The 19,208-nt window shown below is 35.5% G+C and overlaps 1 protein-coding gene across 6 annotated transcripts in view; it reads left to right on the top strand.

Annotated features, from left to right (window-relative positions):
* LOC128208122 (CSC1-like protein 2) overlaps positions 1-19,208 on the top strand; it is a 31,361-nt gene that overhangs the window by 5,659 nt on the left and 6,494 nt on the right. For all 6 annotated transcript variants that reach the window (XM_052911482.1, XM_052911480.1, XM_052911483.1 and 3 more), the window contains 15 exons: positions 349-399; positions 6,993-7,083; positions 8,755-8,792; positions 9,126-9,265; positions 9,837-9,888; positions 10,181-10,289; positions 10,607-10,680; positions 11,280-11,360; positions 11,520-11,646; positions 12,711-12,844; positions 13,764-13,889; positions 14,421-14,574; positions 16,044-16,150; positions 16,613-16,699; positions 17,019-17,075. In XM_052911482.1, the coding sequence (XP_052767442.1) occupies positions 349-399; positions 6,993-7,083; positions 8,755-8,792; positions 9,126-9,265; positions 9,837-9,888; positions 10,181-10,289; positions 10,607-10,680; positions 11,280-11,360; positions 11,520-11,646; positions 12,711-12,844; positions 13,764-13,889; positions 14,421-14,574; positions 16,044-16,150; positions 16,613-16,699; positions 17,019-17,075 (1,428 nt within the window). The remainder of the gene's footprint in view (positions 1-348; positions 400-6,992; positions 7,084-8,754; positions 8,793-9,125; positions 9,266-9,836; positions 9,889-10,180; positions 10,290-10,606; positions 10,681-11,279; positions 11,361-11,519; positions 11,647-12,710; positions 12,845-13,763; positions 13,890-14,420; positions 14,575-16,043; positions 16,151-16,612; positions 16,700-17,018; positions 17,076-19,208) is intronic.

Genomic DNA, 19,208 nt, shown 5'->3' on the forward strand with positions numbered 1-19,208 from the left:
CAGAAATTGTGTTCAGGTTTTAAATTTTCAAATTCGATGTTGTTGTATTGCACCATTATTTGCTCTTTTAAACAATTTTTTAATTTGTCTGCTATTTGTATGAGTTTCTGTTCATAGTAAATGAATTACAACATGTTCTGTTTACTTTATTATGGATTATAGTTATTTTGATATTAAAAAGTTGTAAATTTTCTTTGAAACCACAGTAAGTCGTTCATATATGCACTGTTTCAATACAAACTCTTTTTCTTAAATGTTGTCATGTTTGTGAAGTATGATGATATTTGCATGTTTTTACAAAGTTTTACAATGTTGTGTTTTGTTGTTGTACGATGTGGTATTTCGCAGTGAGAGAGCCGTCAACAGTTCTGGTTCATCGGAGGAGAACAAATACAACGTGTAAACATGCTTTCCTTAGCTTTCTCTTTTTATATTTTGCTTTATAGCTATAATTTAATACAAATTTTACTAATAAGTAATAGTTATATGACAAGAAGGAATATCTTAATGATTAATAATGGGCGGAGTGAGCTTAGCAAATGAACCACTCTTAATCAGTAAGATGTTACCTGGTCATCTAACTAACTTAGAATACAACCTTATTGGCTGACCATTGTCAATGACACAGGGAATATGTATCAGTTACCGTTAATGACTGGGTATAAGACAATAGGGGGTATAAGATGCAGGCAAAAAAATCCGTGAAAAATCCGAGGAAAAAACTTTTAATCTAAGTTTTTTGGGTTATAGGACGCATAAAAAAAATGTCAAAAATCGTCTGCTGCGATCGGCCACCATGTTTGTTGACAGTGACGAAATTATCTTTTTTTCATGAAAATGGTGATGGTTATCTTTAAAACCATACAATACTAATACAAAGCAAAATATGTTTCATTGTTTATTCGTTTCATGTTACATAAAAAATAAATTATTTAAAATTTGTAGCTGGATGGCTCTGTAAAGTACCTTTTATGACAATTTGTAAAATACTGTCTTCCTGACAGTATATATCGTAAACGAGAACTTGTCGATAATGAACGTTTAGTAATACAAAAACCTTATAGTGTACATGTACGTGTTTGTTCTCAAAATGTCAACACCTGCAGAAAAGAATTATGAACGTGGCAAAGTGCGAAAAAACAAGACCATTATCGCAACAGTTTGTAGTATTGGTATGTTAAACAGCTTTAAGGGCAGTGCAAGTTTTTCACACCTTATCATACAACTGACAAAAAACATTTTGACAGTGCACAGCTTTGCTTTTTTATATGCATGTTTAATTATTGTTATATTCAAAATAATATTGAATAATTTTTAATAATATGTAATTGTACAATTATTTTTTTTAATTATAAACGATATACCATATCCCGATCTTCAACTGCCGTTTTAACCCATTTATACGCGATCGATATGACGCGAGTAACATCCCTTTCTACATAAATCTAAACAAACGATTGGCCTGAAATCGACCTCAGAAAAAAAGTTCAAAAGCTTGTTACTGGTTATAAGACGCAGTCAGTTTTTTACATCTGAGGGAAAAAAGTGTGTCTAATACCCAGTCATTTACGGTATGACACAGGGAATGTGTATCAGTTACGGTAAGTGTCAGTAGGTGGACCTTTAAACACTCACGAAAGTTGAAATTCCTAATGATTAAGCCTAGTACTTAATGATTGCCTGTCCGCAATTTCATTGGCTGAAAATATGGGTTGTATTCTAAGTAGATATAGTGTTGCTTCTTAGCTGCAAGAAGGTGTTGCTGTTTAAAGAAGCTGTTGATGGTTGCATTAAGTAACAGTTTTTATGTATTTCGATGGTTTTTTTGGCAAGATCGCTCCCTTGCAAATGCAAGAATTTACATAAGTATAACTTTAAGAGAACACTGTAAATGCCTTATATTTAAGAGCAATATATTTACTTGATACCATCAGTGTCATATATAATATCCTAGTAAGTTAAATAGCTACCAGTAGTATATTGAGGCTGTTGCTGGTAGTTATCAGCCCCTCCTCGGGGACTGGCATGTTACATGAAGTATTCTGTTGATATTTCTTTCCTGGGTTTATGGCTTTCCCATTGATCTAGTAATTTTCGGTCATTATAAATTGATTTTTTTAGCTCATTTTACCATATAACAGTATTCTCAGCAACCGATAGACCTATTTTCTTGGAAATAAAGAATGATCGTGCCTCAAAGGAACAAGAGTCTGACAAGTGTCTTGAGTATAGCTATAACCATAGGAACTGAGATAATGATATCCTTTTAGTAGTGAAGTTTCCAGTATGTCGTACACAGATATGATGATGATATTCCTGTTTCTGTTTATTGACCTTGATGAAAGCTACTCCTTATTTTTTTATTTTTTTTTTAAATTTGATAATTTGTCTATCACGATAGTTGAAGATATTCATGCATCAGTCTTTTTCCTCAGGCGTTGTTGAAATCATTGAGAAGATTCACTGTCACCGGATTTTCAAACTTAAACATTTTTTTAAAAAATCAAAAAAAATCTTATAATTCCTTACTAAAAATTATAATACCGAATATGTAAATTTTATTACATATTCGGTATTATAATTTTTAGTAAGGAATTATAAGATTTTTTTTGATTTTTTTAAAAAATGTTTGAGTTTGAAAATCCGGTGACAGTGAGAAGATTATGCTACATTGATTTCATGGAATGGTTTGTTTGGCATGCAAATAGTCTAGTTAATGCAAATAACAAACTACCGGTATCTGTAGAAAATCCAAGTTATTGATCTGTGTTTTCAAACATTTTGTCCTTTTAGTAATAATAATAACTATGGCTCAAAATGTTGGCCACTTTAAGAACAACCCCTTTCAAGTAAATGTATGAAGTGTGTGTTGTGAAAATGTTTGACTTATTGCACATGTCACCTTAACTACAGTTTCTAGCATCCAGAATGCTCCAAAAATGTGAATAATGAGCTAAAATGGCTAGACAAAGTTTGCTGTATTCTGCTAGAGAGATTAAGGAACGCCTTTATAACCCACCTATTTGTCCTTTCTATGACCAGTGCTTTATATAAACATACTGGTGAAAGACCCTTTTTGCCTTGAAATGATTTTTTAATAACTCAAGAAATATTGAATATTTTCAAATGAAATTTCACAAGGAGAAAGTAAGGCTCCTTATCTAAACATTTGTATGATCAAATTTATAATGTATGATTGTAAGAGTGAAATGAAGTTCCAAACATACTCAGTAAAAACAACAAAAATAAGAGTGCACTGAAACTCTTAATCACCATTTTTTCAAGAAAAAAACACTAACAAGTTGAATTTTTGGGTGAAAAATTCTGTTCTGTGGAGTGAATTGATAATTCTCCGCAGATGATAAGGGGCAACCTAGTCCAATTTCAGTGTTGCTGTTAGATTGCTCATTTTCAGTGAAAATTATTAGTATTTTCTATTTTTGAAGCCACATTTGAACAGAAACTATAATTTGTACGAAAAGCAATCATAATATTGGAATTGCTACACATGGGTTTCACAGAGTGGACGAATAATAGGTACAGTTATAAAGTGGTCCATAACCAGAAAATTAGTTTGTCATTAGTGAAAACATGTTATTTAAGTCATTACAAGTCTAACTATGAAATGCCAGAATTCTTTTTAACCAGATTTTCCAAAGTTAATCCTATTTTATGAGTTTTTGGTATGCAAGGCAGTGGGTAGCCATCAACAATTCATGTTCAGCATGTTACTTTGCCATGCATAGGAGGATTTTAAATATCTTGGCACAAACGTTCTCAATGACAAACAAGTTGTCACATACAAGACCCATGTCTATTGGTCAAAGGTCAAGGTTGCTCTTAAGGGTTATCCCGTGCAGAAATTTATCCTGGTCTTTTCAAAATCCTGGGAATTTCCTGAGAATCTCATGATTCCTGGAGCAGGTATCCTGGTATTCCAGGCACACCAGGATTTTTTAGTTACCCAGAGACAAGGACCAGGACAATTCCAAGATACTCCAGGACTTTTCTTTTAGCAAATAAGATAACCAGGAATTTATCAGTCAACACCAGGAATTTTACATTCAAACTATCCTGAAAGTCAGGAATTTAGATAAATTCTCAAAAATTCAGCAACAAAACAAAATTCCTTGTTTATCCTGGTAGCTAGGAAACATTCAAAAGTTAAATTCCTGTTTTTCCTGCAATAGCACGCATAATTAAAAAAAGAAGGTTTTGATTAGAATAATTTTATCTTCATTCTAATGAATAAAATGAAATTAATATGTAACTAATAACTAATTTAGAATACTGTCAAAATCATTTCAAACTCTAATATATATATATTTATATAAATATAATACATGTACAACTGTTTTTTTTATTGTATTTTTCCTAAATAAAATCATGATATATGTTGTTCTATCATACATTTATGGCAATTAACATTTATATTTAAATGAACAGAAAGTTTACTGCTGAAAGGTTATTATTGCTATGTGTTCAAGAATTTTTTCACTCTTCATGAGTCCAGGTGTTTCACATCCTGGGCTTATCAGCCCATTGAAAGGTCAGGCAGAAAGCTTCCCACAGAGATTTATCTCAGCCAATCAGCATCAGGTTAACATTCATTTGTGTAGGAAATTCAAATGTATGGAGAAGAAAGTAAACATGGTGGTTTCTGAAGCTTTTCATATTTTGGATGGATAAACCTTTTTCCAATTCATTTAAAAGGTAAGAACAGTTTCAACATGTATCTTTAATGCTATTACACAGTAAAAAGAACATAAATATAATATGGTTAGTGATTAAGTATAATGTTTTTGCAATTCTTTATCTGACAGCATTTAAACATTCTGTGTTATGCTCTCTTTTACCTCCATTAACACAATGTTGGGATGTTTTGAAGCCTCATGACTGTAACACAATGTGTGTAATTATATGAATATATGTAAGTGCTATTACATGAAAGTATAAGCTTCATTTAACTTTATATTCTCTTTATAATAGTTTTTAACAATTTTACAAATGAGCTATCATTAATTTATCATTGATGATCATGTGGCTGTGTATGTGCATTTTCTTATTATTTTAATACTATAGATGACCAATGTTGTGTCTGTGGTAAAGATGCAGATCCTGTGACCAAACAAGATATGATGGGAAAGTTGGAAAGCTAAAGAACATTAATGGCAATCCCTGCTCAACCACATGGTAGGTTGCTGAATATCTGTTATTTAATTTAGTTTTTAGTTTGCAAACTTTTTTTTTTTTATAAATATGAATGTGAAGCATAAAGTAGAACTATTAATTATATTAGAACAATTACATTCCTGATTTATGTAATTAGCTATAAATCATGGCAATAAGCATATTAGGGCAACACTTTAAGGCAATTGCAAATTGAAAGTTTGTGCATGTAAAATGTAGTTTATCACTACAAAAGATTGAGCATTTATATCGTTAGGAAGAATTCTAGGAACCCTTTTTATGTAAATATGTAGTTTAAACCTGTGTTTTAAGTTATTACTTTTTATTTATCTGCTTAAATTAAATTGGATATAACACACATGAAATTTAATGTAGAATCTAACAATGACGTTTGACCGATTGCTCTAACCTGATGAGGCCTATTTAAAGAAATTATAAAATATACAAATATTCATACTCTTTTCAGATGTGGTGCACAAAAGGTTTGGTGTAAACACAAGTGTCATCTAAATTGCGACTGGCTTATGCCTTGAGATCATATGCCAAAGGAACTTACCCAGCGAATAACAAAATTGAAATAATTGTTTGTTTGTAAAATAGTAAATCAATAAAAAGTGGAATAAAATTAATGTTGTGGTTTACTTTTGATGAAACTATAGATAAAATATGGTCCTGTATTTTTCTTGGACAAGAAAAAAACTACCGTCTCAAAAGAAATTCCTGGTCCTCAAGAATTTCCCAGAAATTTCCTGGTCCCAAGAAATTCTAAGGAATTTCCGGGTCCCAAGAAATTCTCAGGAAGTTCCTGGTCCCAAGAAATTCTCAGGAAGTTCCTGAGATCCTGGGTAATTCCTGAGAAAACCCTGGACCCAGGATTTTTTTGGCGAAATTTCAGTCCTGGAGTTCCTGGAAAATTCCTGTTCCAATACCGTGCCTGGGTCCCAGGAAACCAGGAATTTCCTGGGAATTTCTCAGGATTTTTTCTCAGGAAATTCCCAGGAAATTCTCAGGAATGTCTTGGTAATTTCTGCACGGGATTTGTCAATAAATCTTGTATTTTGGTTTGTTTGGGCTGTAACTAGGCCATGCATAACATTTTGAAATAATTTGGCGCAAATATTCACCATGACTAGACGATGTGACTCCTGCAAGAGCGATTATCTGTAGTTCAAAGGTCAAGGTCACACTTAAAGAACATTGGTCAAAATTCCTGAGTTAACACAAATACTGTTATATATGCCTAGGATGCAGTTAGGTTAGATTTTTTTAGTATTGTCTTCATTCATATCCTATATATATATATACAGCATTTCTGCTTTGATTTTGGTGTCTTCATATCTCTTCATTCAGCAGTAATATAATATATACAAGTATATTTTTAATTAGTAAGTGTATACTTCTCTCAATATGCCATTGAAAGTTTAATGTAGAACCTAGGAAATGTATAAACAAACAGTTAAATAACAGACTGCCTTTGTTTTAACTATGGGGAGCATATAAACCTTCTAGGGTTTTAATTTTCCATCATGTTGAAAACCTGGTACATTGCAGTGTTTTTAATTTTGCCTGTACGATTTGAAAACTGCTATCAAAGAACTAGCATGCAGATATTTTTTGTATCTTTTTTTTATACTATTTACTTGTAAAGTCATTAATGTTCTTTTCTGTTTTTTAATACAAATATAAAATGCGCCTTAAAAAGTAAAATAGTTTTAAAAATGTTAAAATTCTTTTATCAGAAATTCTCCTCTTTGAGCCATTTTCACAGGTGTTTTCAAAACTTGTACACAACGGTGTTTCAGATGGACGTCCCTGTTTTACGGAGAACATGATGGGAACCGAAATGTTGGTTCCATGGAGTCCTTAGATACACAGGTGCATGCACAAGACAAGGTATGTAGGCACTTGTATGTGTCTGGATGTGAAACTCTTATCAATGTTGGGATTTTTATAGTTTCTGCCTGACTGCCACATTGGGTTCGGCCTTAGTGATAGTGTCAGTCTTGTTAGATCATGGGGCATAGAGCACATCCAGAATGTAACCCTTGTTAGAGCTACACTTGTGCTTCGAAATGTGCCAGTTTATATTCACAAGGGACCCACATTTTATTTCCCTACTTGAAGGTATTTTTTGTATTGAGGATGGCATGGAACCTGTGACCATTGGGTTGACAGTTAAGTGTCATACCAATAGACATTAGATCCATTTCCTATGTTTTTGTGTCACTGTAAAAAGTGACATGTAGGTTTTACTTTTGGCTTATAGGCAGCAAAACCTTGTGCAGACAACTTAATTATTCAATATCTAGTCATTATGAAAAATGTATTTTACCATAATTTCAGAGTCATATTTGATTGTTGGTTGAATCGCATCAGTAACTCCAGAGTAACTTGCTCTTTTTAAGCCTTGTCCAGACAATAATTATTTAGTATCCAAGCATAATGAAACTTGGTGACAGTGATGGTGGTGTCTTGTCTCGGTTGGTCAAAACATTAGATAAATTAACTACTTAACTGCCAGAGTTATGCCCCTTTTCATGGAAAAATAGAAGGTTTATATCTTATGCTGACAATATCTTTAATATTCATTACCTTATCATGACAGTGTTTGCTGGCAATATATCTTTTTCAAGTTTAATTTAACATTTGTAATGTTCTTGGTTTAACTATGATTATTGGTCCAAACAGGCATTACATTTTATTCCACAGAATTCAAGTAAATCCAAAGATTTTTAATGCCTTGAAAATACAAGGCCTTAGGGATTTGATAAGCCTCCCCATTCCAAGGCTAGGATCCAGGCAGCAAAATATCAACTTAGATCACACAGGCACAGAACCATTCAATTACTTAGTTATTATGCCTTTACTCTTACTTAGTTATTATGCCTTTACTCTTACTTAGTGATTATGCCTTTACTCTTACTTAGTTATTATGCCTTTACTCTTACTTAGTTATTATGCCTTTACTCTTACTTAGTTATTATGCCTTTACTCTTATTTCAATATTATGCCTTTACTCTTACTTAGTTATTATGCCTTTACTCTTACTTAGTTATTATGCCTTTACTCTTACTTAGTTATTATGCCTTTACTCTTATTTAAATATTATGCCTTTACTCTTACTTAAACAAACTGTTTGGAAATCATTGATTGTTTCTTGGAATTGTTCCCATGGTATCTCTAGCAATTACTTTTATTTCTTTGCAAGTATCACATTATTTACCAATCCATTTTATTTTAGATATTTTATCTAAATATGGTGCTTCTTTGCTCGATAGTACAGTACATGTACATTTTCAATTTTAAACTCCTTTTGTTAACACACAATGCTTAGCTATCAATACTGATGTAGGCATGTGTGTAACATTATTTAGAAAAGTGAAAGTAATTAATTACCTTAAGTTGCGAAAATTTATATTAAATTTGGCGTAACATTGCGGTAAGGCCCTTGTTTATGTAAGCTGTGTGTTACATATGACATTGCATAGCTGAACCCTTGTACAATGTAACCCGTGTGTAACATACAAGTAAACACCCATACTCAGAAAAACTTTTATCTTTCAGGGGTTGTGCTCATGGATTGTTGCATTCATTAAAGTCAAGTAAGTATATATTTATTTCATAACTAAGGTACTGTATGTACAAACTCAACCTTTTACCAATAATGTAGTATGTTATTTCCAGTGTATGGCATGATGATGGTTTAGCATTAGACCAGAGCTTTCTGCTATTTCAATGTTGTATAAAGTGTATATATTTACAGATTTAATATAAATATGGTTATTTATTTTTATTAAAATTTTGCAAAAAAACAATCTGCTCTTACGGTACATTTAATTACAATTTGACATTTTCATGTAGAGAAAAACAATGGACACTCATTTACATTTCAATAAACTGTATTGACTGATAGAGAACTTTGTCTTTTTGTTTAGGGACTGTGACATTGTGAAAAAGTGTGGCCAGGACGCGTACCAGTACATCCAATTCCAGCGATACGTACTGCTCTATGTGCTCATCATCTGCGTTCTCTCCACCGCCATCATCATTCCTGTCAACTTCACCGGCAATAACAGTATGTTAAGGTCTTTCTGTGGAATGTATAACGCTGATTTAAGCGGTTCTCTTTTTGGATGAGAAGAACGTATTGTCATAGTGCTAGATTCGTTTGCAGTGTCAGTGGCGAGGTGAACACAAACAACAATGTCAATTACTAAAAAAATGTATACATGTTACCAATGACAGTTTATCTATGTGAAGGAAGGTACATTACTCCAGCTAAATAATTGTCAATAATTGTTAAATAACATCCTTTGATTAGTGAAACTGACAATCATTTGCAAAGGTGCAGAGCTGCTGTTGTCATTCTTTTTTTGTTGTTGTTGTTGTTGCAATCAGCATTTGGTATATTTTAGTGTTTGGTAATTTTCTTAAATAATCTAAATTCAGGCAAAGAGCCAGCATTGGTACACGATACTTTGTGGGTTGCTCAAAATTTAGTGAATATTTCTTGCACATAATATAATTACAGCCATTATTAGAATAATTCAAATGGAGCACGTTTTCATAGGCCATTTGGTTAAGTCATTTCGTCTCACAAAACATTTAATTGGCAACAGTAACCATTTCTACCTTAATTTTTCCAGTTGGAAATGCCACTGACTTTGGCCATACAACCATAGCGAACCTTGATGCTAAGTGAGTTCCTAGTATTCATGATGTGAATCTAAAGAAATATTTTCACAAGTTCATATCTGCTTGTGAAACAGCTGATTTAAAACTGCAAAACCATTATGATGATAATTTTGAACTTGTTTCTTGACATAATTTGACTTCCATTAGAGTTGTCATTTAGTTTTCAAGATTTTAATAATTTGATTTTAAATTGTTCACTAGTCGATGTTTAGATTTCTATGTGCAGAGACAAGTTCTTTGTTGTATCACGGACACTTTATTTACCCATACTCTTGTGAACTGTTTGTGTGTTAAGGTCTAACCTGTTGTGGATTCATGGACTGTTGTGTATTGTGTACCTCGCCCTGGCCGTCATCTTCATGAGGCACTTCTCGGTCAACCTGAAATTTGAGGATGATGAACAGGTATACTGTTGTATTGTTACATGAACACACATTTGTTGTTTACATCTTGTGTTATCCAATGCTACAAATTGAGTAATACGCCACAATTATGATGGCATTTGTATTTCAAACATTGTACTTTGCAAAAGTAGTGTAAATAGCATGCCAATATGGTTCTTTGAGCTTGAAGCAGAACATTTTGTTAACATATTCCATATCTAATTAGGTCACACTACTATTTGATCTTTTCTTTGTTAATTGTTTTCCCACTTGATTTGATAATTCTCAGACAGTTTGCATTTATGACTTGAATTAATGAACACATTTCCTGATTGCAGGTATCAAAGACCTTGATGGTTGCCAACATTCCAAAGGACAAGTGTTTCAAGAACACTATAGTTCAGCACTTCCAGTAGGTGTCTTAAATTCTCAGGGCCTTTCAATAAGTTGTGGCATTGGTGCTGTTGGGTGTAAAATGTGTACTGTAACCAGTGCCATCATGAATATTTTATTTCTCTCGAGTATTATTATTCTCTATGACCCTGGAGAGACAGATATATGATAACATATCATGAGATAAAGTAAGTTTTCTCTGCTTGGTTGTCAACACATTATTTTCTTCTGGCAATGATTGTTTCAAATCTTGTTTATATGCAACTCTCCATCATTAAATATTAGCTTATTCACGACTTCTTAGCAGGATTTCTATTTACAAGTTGATTCCATTGTTGTAACAAAGAGCATCGATAGCTCTTGGTTGAGATTTCTGTGCATTATTTATATCTCCGGTAAACCTAGTTGTTTACTATCTGGTCTTTCTGGATCATTGAATACATAACTTGAATATTGAATACAGGTATCGCTAATGCCAGTGCAAGAGGGCGTTGACATTGTTAACAGCCAGTCTAAATCAAACTGTGACTGCCATTTTTATACATACAATATTCTTATATTTTGTGCTTCCAAAGGACATGGGTCTAGATTATGTTTATTTAAGCATGTCTGTTTCAGGGAGGGCTACCCAGAAGTCACAGTGAGTGACGTCACTTTTGCCTATGACATTGCCAAACTTATGGAACTCGATGCAAAAAGGTAATCTATTTCATGTGGTTTTTCACACAATAATAATTATGTTCAATGACTTTGTTATTCACTTTGCGATAACATAAAAGTAAGTAAAATGTAGCTGCAGTTTATCAGTCAAGTCATCATTGTTAAAATTGTGCTAAATCTATTTACTCTCTTATGCAGAGTCGCGGCCCAGGAAGCTCGTATGAACTCAGAGATCGAGCTGCAGAAGTCTGGCCACCGACCAACCATGAGTCCCAATACCTGTGGCCAGTGTTTGTGTTGTGGGGAGGCGTGTGGCTGTGTAGAGGTATGTGTCTAGTCATTAACACCCTCTATAGGTGACACAAGACTGGCCACCGACCAACCATGAGTCCCAACACCTGTGGCCAGTGTTTGTGTGGTGGGGAAGTGTGTGGCTGTGTTGAGGTATGTGTCTAGTCATTAACCCCCTCTATAGGTGACACAAGACTGGCCACCGACCAACCATGAGTCCCAACACCTGTGGCCAGTGTTTGTGTGGTGGGGAGGCGTGTGGCTGTGTTGAGGTATGTGTCTAGTCATTAACCCCCTCTATAGGTGACACAAGACTGGCCACCGACCAACCATGAGTCCCAACACCTGTGGCCAGTGTTTGTGTGGTGGGGAAGTGTGTGGCTGTGTAGAGGTATGTGTCTTAGTCATTAACACCCTCTATAGGTGACACAAGACTGGCCACCGACCAACCATGAGTCCCAACACCTGTGGCCAGTGTTTGTGTGGTGGGGAAGTGTGTGGCTGTGTTGAGGTATGTGTCTAGTCATTAACCCCCTCTATAGGTGACACAAGACTGGCCACCAACCAACCATGGGTCCCAACCCCTTTGGCCAGTATTTGTGTGGTGGGGAGGCATGTGGCTGTGTTGAGGTATGTGTCTAGTCATATGTTCAACCTTTCCTGTGGCCATTTCCTTATCTGTTTTCCTCGATTTGAGGATTATAACTACTTAGAGCTTTTACAGGTTGTAAGTTCAATTATGCTTTAATTTGTAAAGGATATGGCTGTGTGGGTGACATGAATTCTTGTTTCAGCTTTTCAGCTTGTCTGTTATTATTTTTAAAAAAAAGTCAAGGAATATTGTCCTAGCCTTTTTGTCATCATAGGCAGTGGAGTGTAACACACTAGTCTTGTTGCTTGTAAATATGTAGCAGGGCCCATAACCTGGAGCTAATATTTGACAGGGTTTGCCTTTTGGTTCACTGAAAAAAAGTGATTGCAACTGCTCTTATTTTCTTTCTGGGGCTTACATGACAATGTAAAGTGGAACATATTTCTCATAAGACACTACCCAGCTCTAGATTGCCTTAAAATCATTTCCCGTTCTCCATGTACCAGGTTGATGCCATATCCTTCTACGAGGACAAGGAGACGAGGCTGGCAAAAGAGTGTGAAAAAGAGAAGGCCAACGCCTATCAGCGACCACTCGGTGTCGCATTTATCACATTTGATAACACTGGCATGGCAGAGAGGTAATACATGTATTCATTTATGGAAAATAAAACAACAGTATGTCAAGTATATTCAGGTGCTATTTTGTTATACACCCTCTTTGAGATTGTCAATATTTGTTGTAGTGATATATGAACTCAAGATAACAGTTCTTAAACTTCAAGGAAGTGGCTAGTTTTAGAATGACACATCATATGATATGTAGCTTTTATTTTGCAGATTTTATAAGGACCACTTGCCAACACAAAAACAAAAAGATTCTACAGGCATACATATTTACAGTTTCCTTTCTTTCCCCTGTGCCATCCCTCTTTGCCCTTTCAAAACAAAATTTGCAATACACGTAATAAACATCCTGAATATATACATTCCTATAAATGATATTTACCAATCAGCTTACATTGTGACAAAGAAAATGCATCATGGTTCTAGAAATCCTCCAACAATAATTACAATATGCTTCCTACTTTCCCTACAAAATTAATGCTAGTTCGGTATTCTGATTGTATGTTTAATGATCTCATTTTGCACAGACAACTAAGTCTTGATTATGATCAAGTAAGTGTTATTACAGACGATGAAAATCTTTTATTTTTAGCTTGAATGTTTATTGATTTTTTTGTGTTATTGTTAATTGAATATATGAGAGGAGAGGAAACTGTTCAGTGAGATCTAATAGTAAATATGAAGTGTAAAATGTGTCATGGGTTCCTGTGAGTGCAAATAGAATTGCAAAATATTGCAGCACATGGTGTGACAATTTAGAAGGTCATGGATACTATAAATGTTATTCATAATCCTTTGTATGTTTAACTGATAACATATTTGACATGATGTTAAAAACATTGAATTACTGACAACACCCTGACCCATTGTTTGCTTGTTGTGTTTTATATGCTTCCTCTGTACATGTTTTAAACTATAACATTTTCGCTGTAGGATCTTGAATGACTTCCAGCCATCGTGTAAGGCATCCCAAAATCCCCAGCCCTCCTCCATACATGTGGACTTGGATGTTGTTGAATGGGACGTATCCTACGCACCCTCGCCAGAAAACATCTACTGGTAAGTTACTGGACACAATGTATGTGGACTGTATCCCTGCATAATGGAAACAAATTTGCTTTTTTTTGCATTTTTGAGTACCAGTAAAATCAAACATTAGTCTGAGAGCAAAAATGTTTTGTCACCTATCCTTGCAAAACCCATTTACATTGAAAACTTTTTTTATAGTGGAAATAATCTCAAATCTTTGGTTCTTAATTCATTGAAACAGATTTAATTGTTTTAAAATTTGTGAATGAAAACTTCAAGTTTAGTCAAACTGAGGTCCCTTGGATGTTAATTTTCCTCATGGAAAATAGCTGTCCTAGACTGAGAAAGATTTAAATATAAACAATTAATAATCATAAGTGTATAATGTTTGGGTAATTGTAATATTCCAAGAACTATTATCAATGGCAAAAGTTGAAAAACGTTTTTAAAAGTTTTGTTATAATACATGTAGGTCTGCTTCAAATATTGTCAGTTTTATAATAACCTTAAAAACATCATTTTTATGGAAAAATGATTTATGCACTACATACCTTTGTACAGGGCAAAGCTGTCTCACTCTGGTTGGCGATGGTGGTTGAGGGCGGGATTGATTAACGGACTGCTGATAATTCTACTGTTCTTTCTGACCACACCGACCATCATACTGAGTAACCTGGATAAAGTCAACTATCAGGACTACATAAACAAAACTGGTGTATGTAAACACTAATTCCAACGTCATTGTCTTATTGCTGAACATACCATTTAATTGATTTTGAAAAAAGATTATGTTGAACACTTACACTATCTTTTTCAAAAATTGGTCATTTTAGACAATGTTTATTTGATGAAGGCAGAAAACATCCTATCAGCATTTAATTTGACTTAATTATAAAAAACTGAAATTCTTGATCAAACGTTTTTTGTCATATGCTTGTTAATAAGATGGCTCCAAGGACAATAAACTGTTTCACAAACTCAGAATTCCAATAAATTTACATGTTTTCCAGTTTGTGTTGAACCATTATTACATATAGTAGGGCGCTGTGGTCCCTACAAATAGTGAAGCAATGTGGTCCATATGGTGGGGCAATGTGGTCCTTGCATATGCCAGGGCAATGTGGTCCATGCATATGGTGGGGCAATGTGGTCCATGCATATGGTGGGGCAATGTGGTCCATGCACATGGTGGGGCAATGTGGTCCATGCATATGCCAGGGCAATGTGGTCCATGCATATGGTGGGGCAATGTGGTCCATGCATATGGTGGGGCGATGTTGTCCCTGCATTTGGTGGGACGATGTTGTCCCTGCATATGGTGGGGCGATGTGGTCCCTGCATATGGTGGGGTAATGTTGTCCATGCATATGGTGGGGCAATGTGGTCCATGCATATGGTGGGGCGATGTTGTCCCTGCATTTGGTGGGGCGATGTTGTCCCTGCATATGGTGGGGCGATGTGGTCCCTGCATATGGTGGGGTAATGTTGTCCATGCATATGGTGGGGCAATGTGGTCCATGCCTATGGCGGGGCAATGTGGTCTATGCATATGGTGGGGCAATGTGGTCCATGCATATGGCGGGGCAATGTGGTCCATGCATATGGCAGGTCAATGTGGTCCCTGCATATGGTGGGGCGATGTGGTCCATGCATTTGGCAGGTCAATGTGGTCCATGCATATGAGGTAAGCAATGTGGTCCCTACATATGGTGTGGCAATGTGGTCCCTACATATGGTGGGGTAATTTGGTCCCTTCATATGGTGTGGCAATGTGGTCCCTACATATGGTGGGGCAATGTGGTCCCTACATATGGTGTGGCAATGTGGTCCCTACATATGGTGGGGCAATGTGGTCCCTACATATGGTGTGGCAATGTGGTCCCTACATATGGTGGGGCGATGTGGTCCCTGCATATGGTGGGGCAATGTGGGCCATGCACTTGGTGGGGCAACGTAAACTAGTGTAAGGCTTCTGTGGCAGTCTCATGTTAACACATCCTGTTGCCATATCATTAAAATGGTTCTTTTAAAAATAAAGTGGAAGTTGGGGTTTTGTTGCTTTAATGATACTTTTCTTGTTTAAACTATCAAAACTTGACTGCTAACCATGTACTGCCCAACTCAAATAAAAAAATTGTAGGATATAAATAGGATAATTTAATACAAAATATATGTCTGTTCCAGAATGTTTTGCTAATGCAGTTTCTACCCACCCTTCTATTGTGGACATTCACTGCTCTCCTACCAAACCTAGTCTACTTATCTGACCAGTATGTTGGGCACTGGACAAGGTAGGTGGACATTCACTAAATTTCTACCAAACCTAGTCTACTTATCTGACCAGTATGTTGGGCACTGGACAAGGTAGGTGGACATTCACTAAATTTCTACCAAACCTAGTCTACTTATCTGACCAGTATGTCAGGCATTGGACAAGGTAGGTGGACAGACTACACTCCTACCAAACCTAGTCTGCTTTTCAGTCCAGAATGCCGAGCACTGGTATTAGGTGGTGACCTTTACTTTGGAAGGGATATAAATATATGTCACTCATCTTTACCCATTTGACATAAAACACATAGCATGTACAAAAGAAATATTGGAAGCCTATCATCTTTTACACAACTCTGAACTAAACCTACAAATTGAGCAAAAAGAATATCAATAAAGAGTGATTGCAAAAATGTTTTTTTAGTGCACCAATCGAGGATGTTTCATCATTTTATAACTAAATAATACTGTTGATACTTCAGGAGCTCGGAGCACCATTCAGTAATGCAGAAGACATTTGTATTTCTAATATTGATGGTCCTTATTCTGCCTTCGCTTGGCCTCACCAGGTAGGATCCAAATAAAGTTTTACTGATTAACCTTTCATATTGACTATTTTGGTCATTTACATATTGAGAGACACATTAATTTAATGTCCGTTTAAACATTATGTCTTTAAAAACGAATGTGAAAGAAGTATATTTTAACTAATGCTAAGTCTTTCTTGTTGGCGCAATTTTGAGCGAATGTTGTCTGGTGTTGTGGGGAAACTTGATGAACTGAAAAAGCAACTGCTATTGAAATTTCTGTCAAATTTTATATTTACCATGGGATTGCCTGTTTGGTAATTATTCAGTGTGTTTCTGTATGTATGTCTGTCTGTTTCAGCGCAAGCGCTTTGTTTGACTTGTTCATACAAGATCGTGGAAAGTCAGTAAACTGGGGGTATGTTGATTACATTGTTTAAATAACCATATCAGAAGTATTTTTATGTTGTTTAGATAGTTAGGATTGGCATAATATTGTTTTTCATCTGGTTAGTTTTAGAAACGAATACATTTAGATTTAGAATAAGTACAATGGTTCAAAACTCCAAACTATTGTAGTTGTTACCTACAATGCTCCTCTAAAACAGTTGTCCACTCCACTGTGTACACAGAGATCATTGTTGTGGGGAAATAAGGCAGTGTGTGTATACCACGTGATAAATTACGTCATATTTGCTACGTCAGAAGGCATCAATTTGCATAAAATGAAGACTTAAATCAAAGATAACTTTTATTTTATTACACCATTTTAAGTGAACTAAAGGGCAGTCTATGCCACTTAAAGATCCACACCTTTGTTTTATTACCGGAGTTTGATAAGGTGATTAGTTTCATCAAACACTTCGACAAACCTGTTTCCAAAATAATGTTTTGACAGTGCTCCGTCAGACAGCCGTACTGTGAAAAAGTTTGTTGTAGTGTTTTCAGAAACTACACCCTCAATCAAACTCTGGTAAAAAACCGAAGGCGGGAGTCAGTAAGTGGCATACACTGCGCTATGTTTCATTTGAAATGGTGAAGAAATAGGAAAGTTACCTTTGTTTAAAGTCTTCATTCGAAGCAAAATATTGCCTTCCTACGTAGCATTTATGACGCAATTTATCACGTGGTATACACACACTGTAAGGGTCTGTTTTAAATATAGCAGCATGTTTGACTTCACATGTCTGTGAAATGTTCAATAAAGAAATCTGCTTAAGGAATCCAACCCTTGCTAGTTAATCCAAATAAGCTAGTTCTCTGAGTACTCCATTAATTATAATGATAATATTTGATGCCAGTTGACACCACGTAATTTTGGTATCTTGAAAGAAATGGTTTTGCTTACTGATTATTGAATGACCAAAGCTACTTTATACATAAAGCTTTTGTAATTTGTACTGTTGCTTTGTATTATCCCCCGCCTTGAAAATGCGAGGGGATAAAGTAATGGTAGGCACGATTCCGTGCGTGTGTGCGAGCGTGTGTGTGTGCGTGCGCGTGTGTGTGTGTGCTTTTTAGCTCCACTGGCCGAAGGCCATGGAGCTTATGTCGTCACAGATTGTCCGTTGTGAGTTCGTGCGTGCGTGCGTGCGTGCGTGCGTGCGTAAACTTTTACTTTAAACGACATCTCCTCTGAAACTGATAAGCGGATTTTGACAAAACTTCACAGGAATGTTCCTTTGGTGGTCCTTTACCAAAATTGCTCAAATGGTTCCGGTCCATTGCACAATATGGCCGCCAGAGCTAAAAATAGCAAAATCTTTAAACGACATCTCCTCTGAAACGGTTCGGCAGATTTTGATGAAACTTGACAGTAATGTTCCTTGGGTGGTCCTTTATTAAAATTGCTCAAATGGTTCTGGTCCATTGCACAATATGGCCGCCACAGCTAAAAATAGCAAAATCTTTAAACGACATCTCCTCTGAAACGGATAGGCAGATTTTGATGAAACTTGACAGAATTGTTCCTTGGGTGGTCCTTAACCAAAATTGCTCAAATGGTTCCGGTCCGCTGCACAACATGGCTGCCAGGGCAAAAAAATAGAAAAACCTTTAAAGAACATCTTCTCAGAAACCGATGATCAGATTTTGATGAAACTTAACAGAAATGTTCCTTGGATGGTCCTTTATCAAATTTGCTTCAATGGTTTCGGTCCACTGCACAAGATGGCCCCCAGAGGTAAAAATAGAAAAACCTTTAAACGACTTCTCCTCAGAAACCGATGATCGTATTGCAATGAAACTTGACAGAAATGTTACTTGGGTAGTCCTTAACCAAAATAGCCCAAACAGTTCTGGTCTGCTGCACAACATGGGCACCAGAGCTAAGAATAGAAAAAACCGTTAAACTACATCTTCTCAGAAACCGATTATCAGATTTTGATGACACTTTACATAAATGTTCATCGGGATGCCCTTTAACCAAAATTTCCCAAATGGTTCCGGTCCGCTGCACAACATGGCTGTGAGAGTTAAAAAATTAAAAAAACTTTATACGACTTGTCGTCGAAACCGATGACCTTTTTTCGATAAAACTTGACAGAAATGT

Source organism: Mya arenaria, chromosome 11, assembly GCF_026914265.1.
Source record: "Mya arenaria isolate MELC-2E11 chromosome 11, ASM2691426v1".
Classification (NCBI taxonomy): Eukaryota; Metazoa; Mollusca; class Bivalvia; order Myida; family Myidae; genus Mya; species Mya arenaria.